The 27,007-nt window shown below is 34.8% G+C and overlaps 1 protein-coding gene across 1 annotated transcript; it reads left to right on the top strand.

Moving 5' to 3' along the window:
• Positions 1-7,997: 7,997 nt before the first annotated feature.
• On the top strand, positions 7,998-22,057 carry LOC146942668 (bromo-adjacent homology (BAH) domain-containing protein). The gene is made up of 11 exons (XM_085756730.1): positions 7,998-8,550; positions 10,371-10,539; positions 11,084-12,033; positions 16,573-16,599; positions 16,774-16,866; positions 17,295-17,373; positions 17,486-17,576; positions 20,814-20,922; positions 21,028-21,144; positions 21,261-21,344; positions 21,826-22,057. Exons 1-10 carry the CDS (start codon positions 8,188-8,190, stop codon positions 21,312-21,314), a joined length of 2,052 nt encoding a protein of 683 aa, XP_085612856.1. The 5' UTR covers positions 7,998-8,187; the 3' UTR covers positions 21,315-21,344; positions 21,826-22,057.
• The last annotated feature ends 4,950 nt before the right edge of the window (positions 22,058-27,007 follow it).

The following is a 27,007-nucleotide window of genomic DNA, read 5'->3' as shown; positions in this document are numbered from 1 at the left end:
GTTAACATTCTTGGAAAAAAATATGCTGGTCTTCTCATTACTCACTTGTTGACCAGACATTCTACAAAAATTCCCAAGAATTTTAGTAACACAATTAATTTGCATCTCCGTAGCTTCACCAAACAGTAACAAATCATCTGCAAACATCAAATGAGACACCAAAGGCCCATTTCGTCCTGCACGAAGAGCTTTCCAATCACCAGCTTCCACCGCATAAGAAATGAGATGAGACAACTTATCCAAACACAACACAAATAAATAAGGGGATATGGGATCCCCTTGACGAATTCCTTTCTGGGGTCGAAAATAATCTGCTCTAGCTCCGTTCCACTTCACATTAGTTTCCACACTAGTAACCGCATGCATAATAACATTTATCATCTTCGCTGGCAGTTTAATCTCTGTGAGTATTCTCCAAACAAACTCCCAACTAAGCTTGTCATACGCTTTTGAAAGATCTACCTTGATAGCAAAATACCCTTTTCTGCCTGTCAACTTATTCATACTATGCACCATCTCTTGAGCCACCACAATATTTTCATGAATACTTCTCCCCGGCACAAAGCCAGTTTGAAATGGCGACACAAGTTTAGGAATGCAGTCTTTCAGTCTTTCAACAATCACTTTGCTCACTACTTTGTAAATTGTATTACACAAAGAGATTGGCCTGAATTGATTCACAAACTCCGGTTGAGCTACTTTGGGAATTAAGCAAATGTCAGTTTGATTCACCGTCGCTAACTCGCTAGGATTTTCCCAAACCTTTCTAACAAAGTCACAAACACTCTTCCCCACAACATCCCAAGACTTCTGAAAAAATCCAGCAGGAAAGCCATCTGGCCCTGGAGCCTTCCACGGGTTCATATTAAAACGAGCTTTCTTTACTTCCCCATCTTCAATAGAAAGATTCAGTCTATCTAAAACTACATCCTCTAAGGGAGGAAAAGTAAAATTAGATTGAGCCCACTCCCCATTATTCTGACTAATATTAATGGAAAATAAATCCTTATAGAATTCATTAACCATACCATGAACTCTGTCCACATCATCAATCCAATGACCATTCTCATCTCGAAGCATTAGAATATTATTTTTCCTCCTACGCTGAACAGTTTTAAGATGATAATACCTTGTGTTTCGGTCTCCATCTATAATCCATTTAGCACGAGATCTCTGGAACCACATTAATTCCTCATTCTTCAAAATATCATGAAGCTCCTGTTGTAGTTTTGTTTCAAGCCTCCTTAAGCCTCTTGTATTATTGCCATTATGCATGCTTCGTTGAATACCTCCCAATCTAGCCATAATTTCTTTTTTCTTCCTTTTGACATGATCAAAAGTATTAAACTCCCATTCCTTTATCCCTATACGAACATTTTGTAAATTATTCATAATTGAAGTGTTCTTGTCCCAACTACCCTTCAACATGGAAAAATATGAATTATCAAGAAGCCAAGCACTTTCAAACCGGAACTGACGAACAGCCACCGGGTGAGGAGCTCCCAACGGACAAATCAACATGGGATGATGATCTGAAAAATCTAGTCGAGCTAACACTTTAACATACCCATCAGGAAATGCCAACCGCCATTTATCATTACTTAAAGCTCTATCCAATCTCTCAAAAATCCTCTGCCCACCATGATAAATAGGACCCCGCCATGTAAATCTCGACCCAAATGCACCAAGATCAATCAACTGACACGCATCAATCCTCTCTTTGAACTTGTTACACTTGCGAACAGACACCGGAGCACCCCCTTTTTTCTCACTAGCACAAACTATATCATTAAAATCACCTGCCAACAACCAAGGGTCATGCATCGAAATACTAATTTGCTTCAAATCATCCCACAACAATTTTCTATTATCTTCATTAGGACTTGCATAAATAGGAGTAAAGTACCACGACCCTCCTTGATGATATTGCACATGCAAATGCAAAAATTGGAATTTTTTTATTTGCATATTAACCATCATATAATCCTCTTTCCACACTACTACAATTCCTCCAGCATACCCATTAACTTCAGACGCAAGAAAACCATCAAATCCTAATAAATTGAAAGTTTTTTTCAATTTACAAGGATCACATCGGGTTTCCATAATCACTAGCATAACAGGCTTACACTCTAACACATATTGTTTACAATATCTATAGAAGGATGTGCTGGCTGCACCTCTGCAGTTCCACACAAAAATTTTACTTTGTGAAATCATTAAAAATGAAATTCTCAAGAGAAATACGATACCAATGAAACCAACTAATGAGCTGGTCTTGGTGTCTCCTCCACAACTTCCATCTCTGAGTCCGTCGACCCCAAAATTCCTTCATCCTTTGCGTCAATAAATTCCTCACTGTCCAAGGTATTATTCCCATCTAATTTTTCTGAGATGGCAACACCAAGTAGAGGTGTGCTTAGTTTATCGGGTGGCCTTCGTGCATTTGGGTTGTTGACTTCTTTATGGCTCAATTTCAGTTGCACTTGAGGGCCCACATCTATATTTCCATGCAAAGTTTTTTCCTTGTGTCCCACCGTAATATGATCACTTGCCAACTGTTTTGTTCTATCATTTATTTGTTGCTGAGATGGTGCATATGTAAAAGTAGCTATATTTTTAGGGTCAATTAATTCTGCAATATTCCCCATTGGTTTCCGTTGTGCCCCCACTGATTTTCCTTTGAAACTCAATCCTCTCACACGTGTAGCCAATCTTGATTCCTTAATTGGTTTATCAGCAATTAAAGCCTCTTTATTCTGACGGACACTACTTCTTTTGGTTGTATTTTGGTGTGCCTTGACCCCACTTGATTCAATTCTTTTTTGATCCTTTTTTTTCACAATAACACTATCAGCCGTTTTTCTCTCCTGAGAATCCTCCTTCTCATTCTCAACGTTTCCACATTTTAATTCACCATTAATAGCCTCATTATGATTTTGCTCCTCAATTTCCAAATCAAACGTCTCGTCACTTAATGAGATAAATCTTGACCCCGTACTTTTAGGAAGAACATTGAATGTCACCGGAAACTTGCCTCCTCCACCGCTGCCCGTTGTACCTTCCTTCTCTTTCGCCTTCCTAGTCCTCCTTGGTTTTTGCACAACCATCCAAGGCCCATCAACATTACTCCCTGCCTTTACTTGACGGTCATCACCTATTCCACTGTCTCCCAGCAATTCACCTCCATTCTTCCCCATCTCATGAGCTTGATTTTTGACCTTCTCTGGGCATCCTTCTTTATAGTGACCGAATCGGCCACAGTTAATGCATAACAGATGTAACCCTTCATACTCCACATTATACTTCCTCCCCTTAATGGTAAACATAGCTAACAGCGGCTTCGTCAAATCCACCTCCACACACAGGCGTGCATATTTTCCACGTTCCTGCATCAAAGTATTTTTATCTACTTTGACTGTCTTACCAATTCTATTACCAATGAACTTCAGTACTCTGGCGTCATAGTACTCAATTGGCAATCCAGAAATTCGAACCCACACAGCAACTTTAACAATAGCATCACTTGCCGGATGAAAATTTGGACTCCATTCTTTCACAGTCAGATAGTGATCATAGATAAACCAAGGGCCATCCATTAATGAAGAATTATGATCTTCCTTATTAGAAAAGGTTACTAAGAAATAATCATTGCTCAAATCTATGATATTAATCACACCTTTTCTAACCCACATTTGCTTCAGTCTGGTCTCTAGCGCCTTGTATCCAATCCTTCTACCCAACAGCTTTACTATAACACCTCTCCTCCATGGACGATAAATTCTTCTTTCCTCATACTCAGAGAGTACAAATTCAGGGCATTCATAATTCCCCAAAGCATGCTCCTCTACTTTCAATCCTTCATTATCTTCATCCTCCAACTGATATTCCTCCTCATCTTCAGTCTCTTGATCACCTCCAATCTTCAACCCTTCAGTACCTAACACCATATCTCTGTATGACTTACCCCCGCCATTCGTCTCTTCATGCATCGTATCCTCCATCACATCACTGTAGTCTTTTGGTAAAGAAGAGTGATCAGAAAAATTCTGATCACCTCCCTTGACTTTTTTAGTACTTCGCTCTTTCAGATCTTCTTCATCCTTGGGATTTTCTTGTTCCTCAATATTTTGCCCTAGCAGAGCACTCGCCATTATTCCTTATTAAGGAAGTAATCTTTGTTTGCATTCAAGTGTTACTATTCTTCGTTTTAGGACATTAATGTTTTTAACTCATCAATATGCTAGTTGGCGTTATAAAATATGTTTATGTTTCTGGTTTAGGGCTATTCCTAGTTTCCATCCCTTTCTTGCTTGTAATTCTGTTTTTGTTTCAGCTCTGCTTGCTTGAAATTTTGAAGGAATGTTTCAGCTCTACTGCATGAACATTTGGTATTGAATTGAAAATTGAGCAAATAGTCACTTTAGTCCCTGACTTTGCACCTCGTTGTCACATAGGTCCCTGACTCAGGATTAAATACAAATAAGTCCCTGACTCTACACTTCCGTTATCACTTTAGTCCCTGCCGTTAAAAAAATCTGTTAAGTGATGATGTGACACGCTGACAAGGAGTATGACGTGTCACAGGGACTAAAGTGAAAGTAAAAAATGGTCACTTTGGTCCCTTAATCGAAAATCAATATCCTCAATTTATTGTTAGATCCCTGACTGTGTGTACTTACTGTCATTTACGTCCCTGAATCGAAAATCAATATCCTCAATTTACTGTTAGGTCCCTGACTGTGTGTACTTACTATCAGTTAGGTCCCTGACATTAAACACGAAATTTCACTAAGATCCTTGGTAAGTTGTTAGTTTAACATGCTACTTGCTCAACACTAAGGTATTTGTGCTAAATATCAAAATATTATTATAACACTTATAAAAATGATTCCATAGTTTAATAACAAATGTTTCCGTAACATAACTATTAAGTCATTAATGTCAACCATAGAGTAATTAAAAGATTGCACCATATCTGGGCATATAATTCAACAAGTCATTACATAATGATTCACCAAAATATTAAACAAAATATCGCACCACAGTTGTGCTTATAATTTAGCAATTTTGGTACATAAATAAACTAACAAACATCACATAGTTGGCCTCGGACCCCTTGGAGTTGGCATGAAAGATGTAAGCATTTGTAGTTCATTCAGACGTGCATTTGGATTTTGACCCCTAATTTCGTGTTTACAATCAGGGACCTGACTGACAGTAAGTATACACAATCAGGGACCTAACATAAATTGATGATATTGATTTTCGATTCAGGGACCTAACTGACAGTAAGTATACACAGTCAGGGATCTAACAGTAAATTGAGGATATTGATTTTCGATTCAGGGACCAAAGTGACCATTTTTTTTACTTTCACTTTAATCCCTGTGACACGTCATACTCCTTGTCAGCGTGCCACATCATCACTTAACAGATTTTTTTAACGGCGGGGACTAAAGTGATAACGGAAGTGTAGAGTCAGAGACTTGTTTGTATTTAATCATGAGTTAGGGACCTATGTGACAGCGAGGTGCAGAGCCAGGGACTAAAGTGACTATTTACCCATTGAAAATTTCATTTGGGATGAGGAGGGAGAAGAAGAATCCTAATCGTTTGTGTTAATTTCATTTGGGAGGGATGACCTTTGTTTTACTTTCATTTTGGTTCCTAGATCCATGTCACACAAATCACTTGCGAGCCATTTAACGGTCAATTTTTTACGTCAAAGACTAAACTGACTAACAAAGGTACATGTCTGGGGAATATTTTGCATTTTATCCCCGATTCAGGACCATAGTGACGACAATGTGCAAAGTCAGGGACCAAAATGGTTGTTTCTCCAATATTTTACACAGTAGACTAAACCACTAATTTATACGGTTTGGATGGTAGGCGTGTGAGGGAGGCAAGGAGTCGAGAGTAGTGTTGGTGGAGGGATATGGTGAGGATTCAGGATGATGTTGGTTTTAAGGGAGGGGGCTGATTTGAGATGAATGTGTTTCGGTAGGTAGGTAGTGGGGTTAATACGTGCTTTTTGATAGGTGGTTGGGGGTGGTTCCTTTGTGTGTTTGTTATAGGTGGTTGCTTGAATTGACGAGTGATAAAGGGGTTTCAGTGGCAGATACGAGGGATGGATAGGGAGTGTACATCGTTGCTTTCTAATGTGCATTTGCAGGTTGACATTGTTGATATGTGGTTGTGGCAGTTAGCCATGAGTGGTACTTAATCTGTCTGTGGTGTATATCAGTTTCTCACTAGTTATCGGGTGTAATCATCAGTTGTAGTTTTCAATTTGGTGTGGCATAAGAATGTTCCTCTTAAGGTTTTAGTGTTTGTGTGGCGGTTACTTCAAAACAGGTTGCCTATTAAGATAATTTGGTCGGGCACGATGTTATTTTGGCTGAAGATCACTTTTGCGTAGCAGGTTGTGGTGAGATGGAATCGTCTAATTATTTATTCATTCATTGTAGTTTATTTGGCTTACTTTGTTATTTGGTTCGTGGTTGATTGGGGTTCTCTTTGGTATACCCTCGCTATATTTCAGGCCATTTCAATCATTATGCTATATTGGCAGGGGGGTTCGAAAGCAATGCGATCTTTTTTGCACTTAATTTGGATTACGTGTGTGGGTTATCTGACAAGAGCGAAATGACAGAGTTTTTAATCATAAGGAGAAATCGATGCCTCGGTTGCTTGATAATGTTAAATATTTGTCTTTGTGGTGGTTGAAGCACAAAACTCCAAATGTTTCTCTTGAGTTTGCCGGTTAGTGGCAGCGCCCCTTTTAATTGTTTGAGTGTTGGTTAATTGTATTGTTTTGTTTCTTTTTTTTATCAGTCCTGTTCTTTTTCGGTACACTCGCTTTATATCTCCGACACACAAGGAAGGACACGGTGGGAAGGAAGCAGCCCTAGCCTCTGTCCGGCCGTATGAGGACCTCCTTCTCTTCTACCCACTCTCTGCTCACACGGTTATCGAAGCAGAGGAGGAAAGGTAGGCAACAGGTTCCACGAGCCCTTTGTCCCACGCATCTATCCATAAGTAAGTGTAGTTCACCGGTTCCACTGCGCTGGGTAATTGTTTTGTGTATTTCAACTCTTTACTTCTTCTTGGCACATCTTGTACTGAATAGGTGGTTTTTCGTGGTGTTAAAATATCATATTTTAACTTGTTCAAAAAATAAATAAGGGCACTAGTTAATGATTTAAAAAAGGAAACAGTTGCTAAATTCTTTTTTTTTAATAAGCTAAATTAACCCACTTAAATTGACACTTGAGAGAATCGAACCTGAGACCTCGAGGAGGAGCACACTCCCAGGTCCCAAACCAATACCACCAGGACAACGCAAATGGGTTACAATTGCTAAATTCTATCTAGAAAAAAAATACTTTTTGGTATTTCAATAAGTCAAATACTCCAAGAGCACTTGTTAACATTTCTCAATAAATAAACATACATTTAATAATACGTTCACATCAATTAATGAGAATTATTTTATACGTTCATCAAATAATGTGTTTTCACGTCAATTAATGAATACTTCATATTCATTAACTAACGCGACAACATATCAGTAGATGCATGTGCAAAATAATTGTAAATCGACAATGCACATCAATTAAGTTCTTTTACTAGTTACCGACAAAATTACATTCATGTTGGCTTAACTTGGTCTTTTTTTTATCATATCTTTGCCTTTTTCATCCATTTACATATGAATTTTGAATCTATTAATTTTTCTACCCTATCTATTTCTCAGACACCCTATTTTATTTTTACAAACCTACAAGTGTATTCGGATTATATAATATGAAATCTTAATATTTTTATAAAGAAAAAATTGGACGTGAAAAGGTGATAAAGTCGAATTTAAAATTAAAACAAAAAAAAAAAATCACTTTTCAAAATTTTTTTTTTGCTTTGCCGTAACCGATTCGATTCACTTCCCGTCCCATCACTCTTCGTTATAAGTGCACACAAGATAGTTGCAACTTGCGTATTTCCAGTTCTTGTTAGGGTTTTACGCTTGTTGCCAGACGGTTCCAATTCTTCTCCCTCGCTCACAACCACCAATGCCATATCGGAAAAACCTAACAATCTTCTACAAACTTCCCAACTCTCATTCCATCAATTCTCACTTTCGTAACCGTTCCACCGTTTGAATTTCATTTTCAGACTAAGAATATGTCGAAACATCCAACTATGGTAGAAGATGCAAACGAGAAGGATCCTGAATTCAAATGGGGAAAACATAAATGCGTTGGTGGCAAAAGAAGGGAAGTTAATTTCTACGAATCGTTTACTTACGATGGTGTTCATTACACTCTCTACGATTCTGTTTATCTTTACAAAGATGGTGAAACTGAACCGTTTATCGGCAAATTAATCAAAATTTGGGAAAATGCTGATAAGAGTAAGAAAGTTAAGATTCTATGGTTTTTTCGTCCTTGTGAGATTTTCAATTTCTTGAAAGGGTATGAGACTGTTGAAAATGAGTTGTTTTTGGCTTCTGGTGAAGGATTAGGGCTTACAAATATCAATCCTCTGGTAATTTGATATTGATTTTTTGTATTTGAAATTTAACTGTTTGTTTATTTCATTTGCATTTATAATCAAATATTTCTTGTATAATTTTATGGAAATTAGGGTTACAGTGTTGCAAATGTTTTATTGAAATTAGGGTTATACTGTTGCAAATCATATTATTATGATACTGGATGATTGGATAATTGTTCTGCGAAAGACCGGAATGAAGAATCCCGGTTCCGTTAGAATCTTTAACACTATTGTTTGGTTAGAGTTTAGGGGGTGACATGACATGATAACAAACAATGGACACTAGTTAGTAGTTACTATTGTTTTGGTTTGAATAATGTCAGTCTTGTTTGTTGTTTTAAACTTGCTACCGAGGTTATAAATTGCGGTCGCGTTGTGATTCTCGACAATGCAGAAAATTGACTGCTATTGTGCGGCAATACAGTTGCCAAAGTTGCAAAAACCTTGATGTCGAGTGCCTGCGGCTGCAATCATGGCTCTGATGTGGACCTTTATTTGAAACCTTGCTTTGTGCTAATACTTTGGTTGTGTCAGTTTGAACTTGTAGTTTGAACTTACATCATGCAAGTGTCAAGTATTTAAAATTAAAATTGCTGTCAGAATTGGATTTTATAAGAGGTATTGGATTTTTTTGGCCGAGTCAAACCGCCAAATCTAAATCTTTGCTATAAGTTTATCATGTGCATGGTTGTTTGTTTTATGTGGTACAATTTATGTGTTACAGAAACCTTTGTTGTTTTAATTTTAGTGGTGCTACCATTAGATGTGTAGCTACCCAAGACAAGATAGGGTAAGCAATAATTTTGTCAGAGAAAAAAAGTAGGTTGTTTGGGCAACGTGTAGAGAAGACCGATAGAAACATTGCCAAGGAGGATAGATATGATAGAAGATAAAGAAAGACTTGGAGTTTAATGGACTGTCTGATGTTGCTAAATTGTTTTGTCCATGACACATGATGGCACCATGGTGAAATGGTGTGGCTGAATTTTAACAAGACACCATACAAAGGCTATGGTGTGGTGACTTCCTTATGGCTGGCCATGGTACCTACTGCATCCGTGTTGGAAAAAGTCGAAAAAGCATGAAAAGTGGGTTAGGTAGCATGACCCAACACCGGAAATTAAATTGCATGGGTGAAAAAACTCAAAACAAAGTTTCAACCACTTAATCCTGCTATCACAGTTCTGTTCCAACACAAGCTGCTCTCTCCATCTCTCTCTGTCCATCCATTCACCCCTGCAACCTTCCTCTTGCAAACCATATACCTTCTCCTGTTTTCTTAACTCCATCTTTTATGTCCTTTTTTTTCCGTCTCGTCCTTAATTTTTTTTCCTGTTCTTTTTCCTTTTATATGATGCTATTTTCTCCATCCTGCTTATTTTTTGTATCTCCCCCAGTTGATCAACAGATTTCTCCAGGACTAGATGAATGAACCACTGTTCAAACCAAGTAATTACACATTGTTAAAGACACGGAAATAATGTCAAAATGAAAAACATGATTGAATTGGTGGACAATTAAAGAGAGAGAGACAGAGTGTGGGGCGGGGGGATGAGAAAAGGAAAAGAAAACAGAGCATTACACTAGTAAACAGAGAAATCATAATGAAAGCAAAGAGAAAACAGTAAGAAAAGTGAATACGAATAAAACAGAATGAAAGAGAGATTCTGTCAGCAAACTTCTTTATTGGATCACAATGTCATTTGCCATACTTGTATGATGAATTGTTGTTGTTACTATTGTAGTATTCCTCTTTAATGGTTAAAAGCATGACTGTGCTATGTTTTTATTCATATTGTATACCACATCAGGAAGCTATTGCTGGAAAATGCAATGTTGTTTGCATTTCAAAGGACAACAGAATTCCACCTCCACCAGACGAAGATATTCAAAATGCCGATTTTGTATGCTATCGTTTCTTTGATGTTGGGCAGCATAAAATATTGGACAAGGTAGATGATAAGATTGCTGGAATTGAAGGTACGCAATCATATTTATTTAAAAAATATTATCGGAAATTCCTGTAAAACTTAAGACGGAAATACAATCACACCTGCGTTGTTTAGGGCTGTTTCATTGACATCCATATGAAATTGTGTCTTGCTTCACTTATCTCATTCTTGAGAAATCAGCTGTCATATTTTTTAAGAAAGTAAACTGACATTCCAGGCGTTGCCTTTTCTATTATGGAAATTGAAGTTATTTTACATAATTACTGATTGTAATTAAACATACAATTAATGAGAAATCTTCAGATTTTGAGAAACCTCTAGAGCGAAATTCGTTCGAAGTCTTGTTGAATGATTTTTTCTTGTCTAATGGGAATTTTTTTGTTACATATTTCAAATTACTGTTTTATAATTGAATCTTCAAACTATTTCAAATTTGTTGTTAATATTAATGTTGACATTGGGCAAAAATTTATTTTTAATGTTATTAACCCTAAATAATATGGAATGAGTGTAATTTTACATGATTTTGAATGATCGAATATCTTTTGAAGTTGTTTATTTAATTGTTGCAGTTAAAAATATTTTTAACAATTTATATAGTCAAAAGCTTGGCGGTCTTTCAAAACTTGGTTTAGATGAGAAACAAGTTGGCGTGAAAGTCACGGGAAGTAATGAAGCGGTGGCTCTTTCAAGTAAAAAAAACAATAAGCATTTGATTGAAAAACTAGATGGCAAGTGTTTTGATACTGTTGATTCTAAGCCATCATTGGGAGAAAAACGTACCTCTAGCCTTGGTTTAAAGGACACTAGTAAATCAAATGGTGGTTTGCACTCTATTTCCCGTGACAAGACCTTGCCTCTATCCAAAGAGAAAGAGAATGGGGTTAATAAGGCTTCTTTGGCTAAACAAAAATCATCTTCCAAACTATCACATTCCTCTAGCGATGGTTTGGAAATGGTAGGAATATCTAAAATTGGAGGAAATGTCTCCATTGATAAGACCGTTTTGAAGTCCAAGATTGATTCAGAAATAGGCGGACGTGATATTGTTGGGGTCTCCGATCGACAAATCAACAGGCGATTGGGGGAGGGCAACACCTCTGAGAAGGATAAGTACGGTACTTCTAGTGCAAAGACGACAAATAATGTTAAAAATGGAAGGGACGTCGATGATGGTGACGTGAAGGAAATCCCTTCAAAAAAGCTAAAGATTGACACAACGTCAGTTAAACTCTCTGGTGACAAGTTGGCCGACAGGCAAATTAACAAGCGATTGGAGGAGAGAAAGGCTTCTTTTAAAGAAAAATATGGCGTTTCTAGTACAAAGATAGCAAATCATATGCAAAATCAAAGGAACCATGATGATGATGTGAAGGAAGCCCCTTCGAAAAAGCTAAAGATTGACACAATGCAAACTAAACTCTCTGGTGGCAAGTTGCGTAAAGAATCGTCTACAACCTCTCCAAACTTGGGGCACAAGCAAGATTACAGTGTAACGGATGTTACTCAAAGACCTGACGTTGTAAGTTGCAAAACAAGCACTCTCATTTTGTCATGTTAATTTTTCATCTCTTCACACCTTATACCTTACTAGTTTAACAATGTTCCAATGAAGGACGTTGTCAAAATAGGGTCAACATATAATCTTAGCCTTCATCCCAATTGTGTCTTTAAAGCTTGGCTAGAAAACGATATTGCCATGCTAGTATTTCACGACATTTGTGCTTTGTCATAGGATTGCGCAGGGTTCTCAGATAGCTGTTATAGTGTAATGGAATTTAAACAAATCATTATTGTTCCTCAATACGCAATTGTTTTTGGCGTTTTGTTTGAAGTTTTGCAACAATTTGTAAAGTTAGGGGGTTAAATTGCTATATTATTTTATTAGGTGGTCGAAATCGCAACTTTTGAATTGTTAAAGGGCCAAAATACACTTGAGCCTTTAATTGTTTGTCCTGTGATAATTTTTAAGTCCAAAATTGTCTCGTTTTCTGTTTTCCAAGATTCGTATAGGCAATAATAAAAACAACTCAAATCAAAGATCCCTTATACTTTTACCATTTTAGGTCTCAATAGAGGTTTCCTTTTAAAAAATATTCATTCTAGTGTTAAACATTCTAAGCCTATACACTATCGATGAACTAGTCATTGCCATTAGATTTTTCATAGTGTTAAACATTATATCCCTTATTAGTTTTGATCGAGTGGTTGAAACAAGGGAGCAATAGAAGGAGATGGAAACCATAGAATTCAACCTGAGTGGTTGAAATGGAGGAGTGCTTCAAGTGTTTTATGTGATGAGAAAGTACCACTCAAGTTTAAGGATTTTTTTTATGTAGACCATAGAATTCAACCGACGATGTTCTACGTGACAAAGTGTTGGGTGGTGTAAACCATAGAATTCAACCTGGGTGGTTGAAATGGAGGAGTGCCTCAAATGTTTTATGTGATGAGAAAGTAGCACTCAAGTTGAAGGAATTTTTTTATGTAAACCATAGAATTCAACCAATGATGATGATCTACGAGACAAAGTGTTGGGGGGTAAAGAACCAACATGAAAATAAATTAAGCGTAGTAGAGATGAGGATTTTGTGTTGGATGTGTGGTGAAACTAGTTAAAATAAAATTAGAAATGACCACATTAGAGAGTTAGGGTTGCACCTATAGTAGAAAAGATGGTAGAAACTAAACTTAAGTGGTTTGGACATGTAGAGAAAAGACCCAGTGTATTCTATAGTAAGGCGTAAGGTGAGTCATTTTGATGGATGGGAGTCAAATCACCAGAGGTAGAGGAAAACCTAATAAAACTACGAGAGAAACTATCAAGAAGGATCTAGAGATCAATCAGTTTGACAAAGACATGGGTTTTTGACATTATGACGTCGTTTGATTCATGTAGTCGACCCCACTTAGTGGGATAAAGATTGGTTGTTGTTGTTGATTGAGTGGTGTCCTATTTTACTATCTTCTAAATATAAAGGTGAAACAAAAATGCAGTTTTATCTTTGAACTTGGTTGTGTCAAACAAACACAATGTATAACTTTTTCAAAATGAATTTGGTCGTGTTAATGGGTAAGGTGTTGAGTCACTTGAAAATGGAAAAGAATTGCTCGAGAGAAATTACACGTATCCTTGTTATTTATAACCAAGGGATTACAGTCAAATCCCTTGATTATAGGGATAAGAACTAACAAACCTAATCATATAGAGATTTACTCAACATAATATAATTAAAATTAAAATCCTATACATATCTTAACACTCCCCGTCATGGTGGTGCATATATGTGTGTGTGTGTGTGCGGGCGAGCGCGTGTGCATGTGCATGCGAGCGTGTGCGCATTAAGCTTCTTACATATATAAGATATCCTCAGGCCTCTAGCAATTTGGTATAGATATCAACCAACTGATCATTAGAGATCACCAAGGATGTAACTATTTGCTTGGAAAGAATTTTTTAGAACGAAGTGACAATCCATCTTTATGTGCTTGGTCCGCTCATAGAAGATATGATTAGACGCGATATGTAAAGCTGCTTGGTTATCACAAATGAGACTCATTGTCTTAAACTTACAAACCTTTTACCCATCAAGCAGTTGTTTCAACCAAATAAGTTCACAAGCAGTGACAACTATGAATTAGTTATGTGAAATGTTTGTGGGGTAGTTGAACCCAAAAACCCTTATCTCTCCAACCTACATTGCTCCCCAACTCGCCAAACAACTTCTAACTCCTCAAAAGAGAAGGTTTGCATTGTGCTTGCTTTTTGTAGAAGATGCAACTTTAGTTGCAAAGTTGAGAGAATTAACAATATTGAAAGTTATAAAGAAAAGAAAGCATATGGCTTGCAAATTTGAATTTTAATGATGAACATAAATTTGAATTGTGGTGAAATTTGGAGAACTTATTCTAAGATAAATCTCAGTTTTATGTATCTCGGGTTTATAATATGCAAAAATGTGGAAATAGAGGGGAATGACAATCATTGTATTCAAGTAGGCTTTGATGAAAAATGAAAGAGTGTTTCGAGTTTAATTTGTAAAAGAAATAATATCATTCGAGCTCAAAGGAATATTTTGTACTATTTTAAGACATGTTGGGCAGAGGTAAAAGAAACATTGAAAAAGATCACATGTTGGGCCAGACAACAAACCTATTGAAGTGTGGAAAAACCTAGGAGATAGAGGCATTGCAAAGCGTACCAAACTTTTCAACAAAATTATGAGATCAAAGCAAATGCGGGATGAGTGGAGGAGAAACACTTTAATTCCAATCTGTAACTCAAATCATGAAGTTATTGGAAAGAGTGATTGAACTGAGACCAAAAAAAGAGATGCAAGTTGCTGATAACCAATTTGATTTTATGCTTGCGAGGTCGACCATGGAAGCAATCTACTTACCACAACACGTGATGGAGCGGTATAAGATGGATAAAAAAGACTAGCACTTAGTTTTCATTGATTTGGAGAAGGCATATGAGAGTGGCTCGAAATATTTTGTGGAAAGCCCTAGAGAAGAAAAGCGTTACGATTGCCTATATTTTAGCTATTAGGAATATTAATTAGGGAGTCTCAACTTGTGTGAGGAGTGAGGACACATGATGGCGAAACCAATAATTTTCCCATAGCAATAGGATTAGCCCAAGGTTCAAACCCTAAGCCCTTATGTTTTTACTTTAGTTTTGGATTTACTTACGGACACATCCAAGTGCTATCACCGAGATGCATGGTTTTTGCAAACGATATAGTTCTACTTGAAGAGTTGAAGGAGGAATTAAATGGGAGGTTGGAGATGAGCCTTAGAAACGTATGGCCTTCGCCTGAGTAGAAAGCAAAACAAAGTATATTGAACGTGTCTTACTTTTACTCAAAAAAAAAGAAAAAAAAAGAAAGCCATACGCTTTTAAAACTTGTCTCGAAGTCTCTTACCTCATTTATTTATTCTCTTATCTCTCCAAGAAGTACTGAATCATCTTTAAGAATGTATGCATTAATGTGTTGGTTCCTGAACAGATTGGAACTTGATGTTAAATCCTTGTGAAATTGTTTATGTTGTGGAATCCTGTCGATGCGTGCTATTCATAGCCAGTCTCAAGCCCTAATTAAAGGAAAGGGTTTTGTTAGGCCTCAACAACAAACCAAAACAACTTCGAATCTTTATGACATTGATGGATCAACGATATTATCAAAATAATGTAAAACATTATATAGAGAGATGTCCTATGTTTGTTGGGGAACAAAATTGAGTTTTTGTGCTGTCTCTTATCCTTTTCTGTTATGTCCTCTCACCACTTTCAAATTGAACAATTAACAAAAAAATTTATGTTATCCTGTTCTTTAAGTTTTTGCAATTCAATGGATCCTACGAGATTACCTATCAGATTCCTCCTATGCTTTCAACTCATACAACACCTCAAATTGAAATATGGATTTGTTTCTTGATGTTCCCATTATCTTCTTCATACTTGCTCTCATTATCTAGCTCTTGATACCAAGTCTATTAGGATCTTCTTTTGCATCCATTCAATCAATTTATTTTTCAATAAAATGTCTGCATAACAGAGCATGTGAGTACGATGAACTAATCTATATTGCTTTTGTTGCTAATTGAGACAAGGTGCCGAAGTGACATACAAAGATCCCCAAAAATAGATAGAATCTAAAGGAGAGAATGGTGATGGTTGGAAAGCCGAAGAGAAGAGAATCATATAGATAGTGGCATTCTCTAGCTCACAACTTTCACATATTAATTTCCTAACTATACTAAATGTATGATTAGTCCTATTTATAAAACAAACTAAAATACCAGAAAGTCTACTGTCTATGCCTAGACTATTCTAACTAGCAACAGGAAGCACAACTAACAACCACTTTACATTCTTATACATTTTCCAGAGAAACATAGATCTAATAAATTTTGACTTTGCATATTGTATTTAGTAAATCGATTTACTTTTGTCAAGTTTCAATTGTTTAGTTGTTTTGATGCATGATGCTTTTATACATCAATTTTTAGTTTTCTTATGCATTTTTTTTTTTCCTTTTCTTTCACTTGATGACAGGATAGAAGCAAATGGTTTAAGCCAATGGTAAGTTTTCTTTTTAATTCTATTCTCTTTCAACATCTTTATTTGATAGATTCTTGTAGGATGTAAACTTGAAGTTGCTCTTTTTTATCTTTCCGGAAATCGGACAATGCAATTGCATGAAAATAAGTGAGACATAGCTGACTTATGTATGAATGATCTTTTTTACGTTTTCAGCCTTGGGAGGAAAGAATGAAAGATGCTTATGAGCAAGGGAAACTTGTGCTGCTTGAAAATTTGGATCCTTCTTTAACTTCATCAGAAGTACAGGTAATAATCATTCCAAAACCGGCATTTTCAGATTCTTGTAGGTTATGGGGAAAATTATAATAAATACAAAACTAACATTCTATAATACGACTGCATTACCAGCATGTTGAATCCTATGTAGACTCTAGAGTGGTTAATTTGTGGGGTAAATAGCCTCGTTTATCAGTACTCCTTGTTTTTCTTTGTAGTTGTGTTTTATTTGGAATAGAAGAGGCTTTATTTGCATTTGTACCATTTATTTTTGGGGTGATTAACTTTTAAGGCTGTGAGCATCTGTAATAGAGACGCAATATTCTAGCTGTTGCATGAATTCATTTCTTTTATGTAGAATGACTAGTCTATCCCTTAATGACAATTTCATCCACTTTGTTGTTATCTTACTAACCTTCCTGTCTCTAATATCTTTGACGTACTTTTCTAAATCACAGGATATTATTTTGGATGGCTTTAAAGAACGATGTACTGCAAAGCTGATCCAGAAGACCGCATATTCTAGTCCTCATTCTGGTTAGACACTGCAGTCTTTGCTCATTTTTTTTTTTTTACAAGCTAGCTGAGATTGCATGCACTTTCCTATTCCTCTTCTTATCTGTGTTTCAATATTTTATTTATGATACAGGTCAAGCTTTTGCTATATTTAAAAGAAAGGAAGCAGCAGAATCTGTCATTAGAAAATTGGAGGAGGGCTGTTTCTTGATGTCAAATGGGCGGTATGTACTCCTTTGTCTATTCTTGATAACTGCACTAGCAAATGGCTTAAATCTGTCTATATGATATTAATCATGCACAAACATATTCATGAAGCATGATGTGCGTATCGATTGTTTCTTATACCTCGTGAGAGATTTTATTTAGATTCGGGGAGGGGAGTCGATATCATAAAGTGTGGGAGAGCATATACAAGAAGAGGTAGAGGGGACTCAGGCTAACAAGAGAGACCGAGACGTGTGAAAACCCATAATCAGTTCAAAGTGTAATGGAAACTAAGCTACTGTAAAAGAAGAGGAAAGTGTAGAGAAAGTAAAGGGAAGCTCTGGAATGATTTCAGTTAGCTACCATCTATCTAACGCCTTACTGAATCTTCTTCAGTTAGCTACAACTGACTCTAGTTAGTTAACTCTGACTCAATTAACTGTAGGTTAGTTAGGACCAATGTTTTGAATCTATCCCGTGCAGGGTCCGTAGACTCGACTCGCAAACTCATAAGAGTTTATGGACTTCAAGAAAACCTATAAATGACATATATATCCTCCGGTCACTATTATAAGCAACAAACCACTTTTTAGTTTCATTGAATAACTAATGTATCTGGTATACATTATTAGACCAGATACATTTGTTTTTCGGTAAATCTAAAAGGTGATTTTTTGCTTATAATAGTAACCGGAGGGAGTAGATATTAGATAATAGACCACTGATCTAACATAAATATGATTTCCACATTTCAATTTCAACCTCAACCTCAAACTGGGGTTAGCAAAAGAAAACTGAACAGGTCAAAAAACACGCTATAGTAAAAGAAAAGGAATAAAGATTGCTTCAAGAAACAAACCAGAGCGGCTCGTGAGTCTGATAATAGATAGCAAAACAAAGCAAAATCGCAAAACAAAGCTAGATAGCAAAACAAAGAGCAACATTATAACATAGCAAAACAGTAAAGAGGTTACAAGAGAGCAAAACAGAGCACACAAAATCAAAGAGTAAAACAAGAGCATCGCATAACAGAGCAAAATAGAAAAGAGGAACACAACTGACTTAACAAAGCATTGCAAATTAGACAAAATGAAACAAAGAGGAACCCCAAACCTGACACGTGAACACAAGAGCAGAGCGGTGAAATACAAAGCAAATCTCATATATCGAAGAGAAACACTTGGGTTTGTAGTTTGTCCTGAACTGTGAAGACGATTTGAGAACCTTAGAATTCAAGAAACGTTGAAGCAACAGAATCATGAGTTTGTCCTGAGGCATCTGTGTCTGTCCAGAAAACAATTCCACTTGCAGTCAACTCGTTTGGGGTAGCTGGACTCGTAAACTCAGCCTTAGCTAGATAACATACTCGGAAAGTTAGTACAGCTAGATAACATATTTGCAATCTCCTATAGTTACTACAGAGTTAATCATTTGCTCTATTACTTTTCCTCAAAGTTAGGATTAGAGAGCTTTTGCCAACAACTTTGAGCTTGTCTTTGAGTGTATGAATTTTAGAGGAGACAGGGGCTTGATGAGTAGATCAGCAACTTGGCATGCAAAACACCATTATATGAGAGGAAAGGGAAACATGCTGACATTAACTCTACGTCTTACTGCCTTACCGTGACTCTCAAGTGGTTGGGACAGAAAGGACCAGCATTGTTGGCAGCAGAACTGATCTCAAGTGTTATAGGCTGAATTTTCAATATCGAGGTTGTGATTTTGCTCGGGGCGGAGAGAAACCTTGGAGGAATGTTTGGATTGACCAAGTGCTTGTGCAGCTTGTGCGTTTGAATGGTGCCTGATGTGTTGTTCGAGTCTCCATGAGAGACTTTTTTCTCTCATCAAACCTTAGAGTCCTAGCGCTGAGAAAATGTTTTGAAAACATGAATTTTGGAATTTGCAGTAAGATTCAGTCATGAATCCTGGTATTGAGCAGTATCTTTGATAATTGGTGTGGATTCATCAGAGGAAGCCATGGTTTTGGATAAAAAAATGAGCCCTATGATACCATAATAGAATCTGAGCCATTGTCAAAGAAAAGGAAAGTGCAGAGAAAGTAAAGGAAAGTTCTGGAATGATTTCATTAATCAAAAGATGAATAATATACTTCAATGGTATTTATATGGACACCAGCTATCTAACATTTTTTAACTTGAATATCTTAAGTTAGTTACCAATGACTTAGTACAGCTAAATAACAGATTTGGAATCTGTTATTCGATTAACTATAGTAACTATGCAGTTACGCTATTAAAGAGCGTAGTCAGGTACGATTGAAGTTCAAAGTTGGGTTTGGATTTTAATTTTAATGCAATACCTCACCTGTAAACCCAATTATTGTTTGCAAACAAATCCTCTAATCTTGTTAGATCTAGGATTTGCAAAATCCTATAAAATAGTGATTTGTGCTGTCATCAGGATTGCTTAGGTTATCAGGGATTGTAAAATCGCAGAATCTTGGGATTAAGATCGCGATTTTAAATACCTTGGTCTGCTGAGACGTGTTCTGTAATTTAGTGTTGTCTTCTGTCTGAAGCAATGTTCTGAAACGAGACCAGTCAGTGAATTAGTAAAGACACCAGTTTATGGTTCAACTGTGGTACTGCGGTTGAATCGATTATAATTAAATAATTATTGGAATGTTTATTGTATTTATTAAATGCTAATATAAATTAAATTTAATATTTATATATAGTCCTAGAAACAGCCTCTTGTGTACAAAAAAGGGTTAAGGTAGCGTACAATACACCATTTGGTGGGACGCCTTCCTGGGACTATATATTAAAGTGGGAGCTTTAGTGCACCAGGCTGCCCATTTTTTTTTTTTTTTATAGAGTAAAACATAATACGTGTAGAAAAAAAACGTAATACACATAATAGTGCTTTCTAACATAACACATTTATAGGAATGGTGTAATATTATTGACAATAAATTGATGCAAAAGACTGAAAACTAATTTCTATTTATGAGGTATATTTGTAACAAGCTGAAAGTTGAATGAGCATTAGCTTGGAGATTTTAACAATATAAGATTATCTTAGAATATCTTTATACTATGTTTATCTTGGTTTATCTCGTAAGATTAGTTTCCTAAGATTAGTTACCTTTTTTTGTTGAGAAAATATAACCCCGGTGTAATCATATATCCTTTATGCTGAAGCGTACAAGTTAAATGTTTGTAAATTTGCTTGATATTGTTTGCTCTTATGTATTGCTTACTTGGAATATTTAATTTTACTGCTCGGTTCAGCCCACTTGTGGGAAGCTTTGGAAGACTCCCTTGCATTCCGGAGAAGAAGCCGACATTTTATGGTCATCATGTTATTGACCAACTTCGATTGCAAACACAACGTGAGATGGTATGGTCAGATTAGTTCTTGTTTGAATTCGTATCCTAATTTTGAAATTATTTGGCATCAAGTTGGTTCATTTTTTTTTTCGCCAATCTGATTTTGGTTGAACAGAAAGACGCAATATCTACTTCACATTGTTCTCAGCCCAACAACATTGAATATGATATGGCTGTAGAGTGGTGTTTACTACAAGAAAGAGCGGACAAATCTTGGAGAAAATTATATCAGGTATAGAATTGTTGAATTGTATCGGAAATTATTCATTTCTGCTTTATTTTAAGCAACATTGAATTAGTTTTGCTATATCTTAAGCGATATTGATATTTGGTTATAATGTTTTTAAGCGACAAGGCGGGGAGTTGAGCAAACTCAAAGCTAAGTTGAAGTCTAAACTCTAAACGATCTCCATTGACCCTTCTATTTTGTTGGTAAGTTTTCCTTTAAAAAAGATTTGGTTGTGAAGTTTTTTAATTGGATTTTCTCTATTGCTTGTATTAAATACGAGTTTGGACTGATCTAAGCATTATATATTTAACTCAATATTTTTTTGCTGCACACGGCAGTGAGATTTGCTGCAATGCATGCGTTTTATACTAGCAGATAGCTTGTTATTTTTATTGGACTGATTCTGTTTGATCTTTTGAAAAAAAAAAAAAAACTCACATCATTGATGTTTTCTTGTTCTTCAAAGTTTTTTTTTTTGGTGATATTTTGTTCTTCAAAGTTATACCATAAGTATCGAAACTATGAAGTTATGTCTATGGATCTAGTTTTGAGACTATGACATTTATATTTAGTCTTCCTCTATTTTCGAATATAGAATGAGTCCTATGATCAAAGGCCTGAGCTGTGGTTGGCTTTTAGTGGGTTGTGAAATTTTGATCTGACAAGCTTCTTTTTCCTCTGCAGAACGACACTGACTTTGTTCGCCTAGGTTGTGGCATGACTGGCAATTGTTTTGGTTCAGCAGGTGTAGATATAACATTCTTGGGGGGTTCTTAGTATACAGCATCTCCCTAGAAAGCTGTTGAACGTTTTATTGCCCAGTAAAATTTTGCTGTTGTTGTACTATATATAGTGTCTTTGATGCAAACCCCATTAATTTTCTTAATTCAGTTCTTATGAGTATAATCCTTTTCAACTTTCTTCCTGCCATCTTGTTGTACATAATATGAAAATTGGCTTGACTATTTAGAAAATACATATTTAAATTGATAATAATAAGAAAACAGTAAATAATATTATCTCTAAGTTGTATAGCGACAAAAAAAACATAACAAACTAGCCCTTCCCTTCACATGCGGGCTATACACCACACCAAAAATACTCCTGCATGCTTATTTTCAAGAGTGATTTTCAGATATCTTAAATCCGGAAAGAAAGATAAATTAATGGAAGATCATGTTGATGGAAAATAAGCATTTTAAAATGTCTCACTAGTGTCGAATACGGCTAACATAAGGATATGGTAGATCGATAGAATATATTTAGGGATGACAATGGGTAACTCTATCGATAGGGTATTATAGTGCTCATCTTTACACCTGCATTTGTAAAAGAATTTTGCTCTCCACCCAACACATTTTGCTCGCGCCCTGCATTGCTTCCAAATATACCCTTGCGTTAGTTAAGTCACGCAGCGTGACTTAACTAGCGCACGTTGTAAGCAATGCGTGACGTAAGTCACGCACCACTGGCCTATGCGCGAGTTAACTCATGCACGTTGGCCGGTGGTTTGTCCTCAAGAACACACGTTTTTTGGACGGTGGTCAGGTTTTCAACCTTCAATCCACACGTTTTTAACAAACTTTACACGTTTTTTTACCACATTTATGGTAGTTACAACCTAGGCTCCCATTTCTACCTATAAATACCCCTCCATACTTCCCTAAATCCTCACACCATATTACTTTCTCCCCCTCCTCACTCTCTCCCTCTATTTCTCTTCTTTCTTTTTTTTCTTTTCAATATTCTCTTTGGGGTAAAAAGTGATCAATTTTCGTCGGGGTAAAATAGTGAGTAGCCGACTTGGGGAAGTGATCGACCCGTGGGATAATTTTAAACCTGCTTTTTTAACCGGAGAAACTTTTTACCATGGGTAAAAAGAACTTCTTGTGGTAACAAAAAACCAGATTTAAATTTAGCCCAAGGGTTGATGATGTATTTTCCCCAAGAAGGCTGCTCACTATTTTACCCCACGAAGATTGATTACTTTTTACCCCAAGGAGAAAATAAGTAGATATAGTGAATAAGTTCAAACTTATTGTATGAATTATTGTAATGTATGAATTATTAATAAAATGAGATATTATTTATGCCTCAATTTTGTTCCTTTATTTTATATTTGCTTTTAGTTTCTAATGTTGTATTTACCTTTATTTATATTTGTATTTATTTAAAGAATAATATCGAATCAATAATTTAGAATAAAGTTAAGAAAATAATTTAAATTAATGTAAACAAAATAATTTCAAAATAAAGTTAATAAAATAATTTAGAATAAAGTTAATAAAGTTAAGAAAATAATTTAGAATAAAGTTAAAAAAATAATTTAGATTAATAATTTAGATTAATATAAACAAAATAATTTTGAATAAAGTTAATAACATAATTTGAAAATAGTAAATAAATTTTAAAAAAAGTAGCCTTGCGCCACTTAACTTGCGCCACATGACTTAACATGCGCATTAATTTACACTTGCGCAAGTTAACTAGCGCATGGGTATTTTGGGCATGGCTGCAGGGTGCGAGCAAAATGTGCTGGGTGGAGAGCAAAATTCTTTGTAAAACATGTCTGTATTTTCGTGGGCAACAATTTTAGTGTCCATCTCCATTCTCTATACCATATGGACACTTAAGTGCTTATATCCGCATTAATTACCCACACTTTAACTATAAAAAGACAATAAAAAACATCACAATTGAAATAAAACTATGATCTTTTTTTTAAAAAAATCAATTCATAAAATAGTACAAATTGTAGTATTTAGCCAAATAAAAAACAATCAAAATATCCCTAAAAAATTGTACACTGGAGAGAGCAGTTATTGTGTTAAGCAATTTTTAGGTTTTGATTTAGGCTTAAATAGTTAAATTAATTAATTAATTGTACACAAGAAATAAATACTCCATCCGTTTTAAAATGAGTGTCGTTTTAGCAAAAAAAAAATTGTTTCAAAATGAATGTCACTTTCAGTTTCCAATGCAATAATAACTTTTTTTTTTCAATTGTACCCTTCAATTAATATTAATACACTACTTTCAAAGTATTATTTTTTCTTTAATGAAAAACAAACCAATAGTTGATAGGATAGTTTAGTAAAATAACATCTCTCTTTCTTTTAATTAATGCATTTTTTAACATGTGTGTAAAAACCTTAAACGACATTCATTTTGAAACGGATGGAGTAAATTATTTATCATATTATATAAATGAGTAATGATATTTGAACGATCATTTCATGACAACTTTTGGGACAATCTTGTTGATCTCTCTTGTTATTGTTCAAAAACAATAGAGAGAGAGAGAGAGAGAGAGAGAGAGAGAGAGAGAGAGAGAGAGAGAGAGAGAGAGAAGATAGAGAAGAATAATACAAAGAGAGTATGAGAGAGAAAGTTGTACAAAGATCGTTGAATTCAAGCTGAGTGGTTGAATTGGAAAAGAGTGTCGGATGTTTTATGTGATATAAGAGTACCACTCAAGTTAAAAGGAACATTATATTGGATAGTTGTCAAGCCAACAATGTTGTTTGAAACAGAGTGCGGAGATGAGGATGTTGCATTAGATGTGTGGTAAGACTATACATGATATGATTAAAAATGACAACATTAGAAAGAGTCGAGACAACACACAGTCACGAATGTAGGTATAAGGGTTTGGGATCAGCTGACCCCACTCTTTGCCAAATTTTTTAACCAATAATACCCTATTTTTATATGTTTGACACCACTTTAATTTTTAGGTTGCCCACACATAACTGTATTTATACAAACAAACAATGTAAACTATTATTACCTCCGTTTCATAATAAGTGAGCCTTTTGTAAAAATATTGTTCTGAAACAACTAACCAATTTCATTTTTCAATACAATATTAATTTCACTCTAAATTCAATATATTCCACTTTACATTTATGATAATGAAAAATTCATCAATACTTGACAAGAACACTTAAAATAATTTTTCTCTCTCCTTCATTTATACATTTTTCTTAATATATGTAAAATGAGCAAATGACTCTTTTATTTGTTAAAAATACCAGTACTACTTTATACATTGAAAAAGTAGATTAGTACTAGCTACTACGTAATTTGGATTTTAACTAACCTTTGGATTTTATTTAAAACAAAATCAAATGCTCCAAAAAAATATTAAAAGAAAAGTGGCCACTAACTCACTATGCAGTAAAAAGAAGGTGAAAAGTTAAGCATATTTGATAGTGTTGAAAATGAAAAAAAAAAATAATCTTACAACGCTTTTAAAATATGAAGTCATGAAGAGAGCAATTTTAATTCTTCGACGCTAAAATGCCTTTAGTTTTTTGATATACATTCATATACTTTTTGTAATCTTCAATGTTTTGTTTAATGATAATGTTCATCATTTTAATTGTTATGATTTTATATATTTTTGTATAAATATTTATGATAAACGGGTTTGACCCCGCTTTCTGAAATTTCTGGATCCGTCCCTGGCAACACCTATGGTATAAAAGATCATGATGGAAAAAATACTTAGGTGTTCGAACATGCAGATAGAAGATCCGCATATTATGTAATGAGGAAATTAAATTAGATGAAGGATAATCAGATTACAAAAGATAGAGGAAGACCAAAAAAAAGTACAAGAGAAGCTATTAGAAAATATTTAGAGATTAATAAGTTAGATTCAAATATAGTTCATGGTTCAGATAGGACATTATAACATAATTTGATCTATGAAACCGATCATATTTAGTGGGATAAAACTTCATTGTTGTTATTATCTTAAAACATAGTTAATTAGACAAAAAATTTACTTTTTATTACAAAATAGTTTATTAAAACAAATATTCTAGAATAAATTTTCCACCTATAAATATATCAAATTTTGGTTTTATTCCTCATGAAAAATGTGGCATGTTTATGTCTTTCTAATTTTTTTTAGTGTGACTTTTTAAACTTTTAAATTTTTGAACAACTTTTTACAATTTCATTTAGGACCTTATAAAAAGTTCTTTCACAAGAAGTTAGAATTTTTTAACATAAAAAAAATTAAATGTGAACTTTTAAACTTTCAAAAGTTAAAGATAAAAACAATGAAAACTATTGTTGGTTGAAAACTATTTTCAAATACATGTCTAAAAAATATCAAATTTTTTAAAAGTTTGAGGATAATCAAACATATTTAAATTGAGGAATGATATTTTGACATCCATTTGATGACAACTTTGTTGACAACCTTGTTTTTCTCACTTCTTATTGGTCAAAAACAATGGAGAGAGAAAAAGGAAGAGAGAAGATAACAACATCATGTGAGTATGAGAGAGAAAGTTGTTCAAAAGTTGTCAAAAAGTGGTTGTCAAAATATCATTTCTCATTTAAATTTAACGGCGACCATAATTATGTGGTCAAAAATTTGATTGACTCAAACAGTCATTCTTTTTATTATGATTGAAGCTAATGACTCAAAAAATGACATATTTGAGTCTTAAACTTAGATTAAATGTGAAAAAACTCTGACGTATTAACTTTTTTATTACTCAAAATTTGATAGAGTCTATGAATGTTTATTTATTGAAGTTAGAAACTTATTTAACATTTTTTTTTTAATGGACGTGACTAAAAAAATTAATTATTTTTCGGGTAAATTTTTTGATTCATTAAAATAAGTGAGTTTCGATTCACTAAACTTAATTTAAAATATGTAATTAATTTAATAAGAAAATATTTTATGAAATTGAGTGAAAAAAAACGTATTTTTAGGAAATTGAAAGAAGAGAAATATGAATGTCCTCTGGAAATATGACCGTTGTTTAGTTTTATGATATGATAGGGTAGACAAAATTAAACTCGTTAGTCTCATCCCATCACCGAATAAACTAAACTAAAC

This window comes from Medicago sativa, chromosome 3 (genome assembly GCF_051527215.1).
Source record: "Medicago sativa cultivar Bolivia chromosome 3, Bolivia_mono, whole genome shotgun sequence".
Lineage (NCBI taxonomy): Eukaryota > Viridiplantae > Streptophyta > Magnoliopsida > Fabales > Fabaceae > Medicago > Medicago sativa.
This window is presented reverse-complemented; position numbering and strand designations above follow the sequence as displayed.

What these genes read in the sequence shown, in the direction of transcription:
- LOC146942668 (XM_085756730.1), top strand. Translation starts at nt 8,188, where the DNA reads ATGTCGAAACATCCAACTATGGTAGAAGATGCAAACGAGAAGGATCCT. An exon ending in GCAAATGGTTTAAGCCAATG is followed by an intron (nt 16,600 to 16,773) that starts GTAAGTTTTCTT and finishes TTACGTTTTCAG; the next exon opens with CCTTGGGAGGAAAGAATGAA. An exon ending in TGCAAACACAACGTGAGATG is followed by an intron (nt 20,923 to 21,027) that starts GTATGGTCAGAT and finishes TTGGTTGAACAG; the next exon opens with AAAGACGCAATATCTACTTC.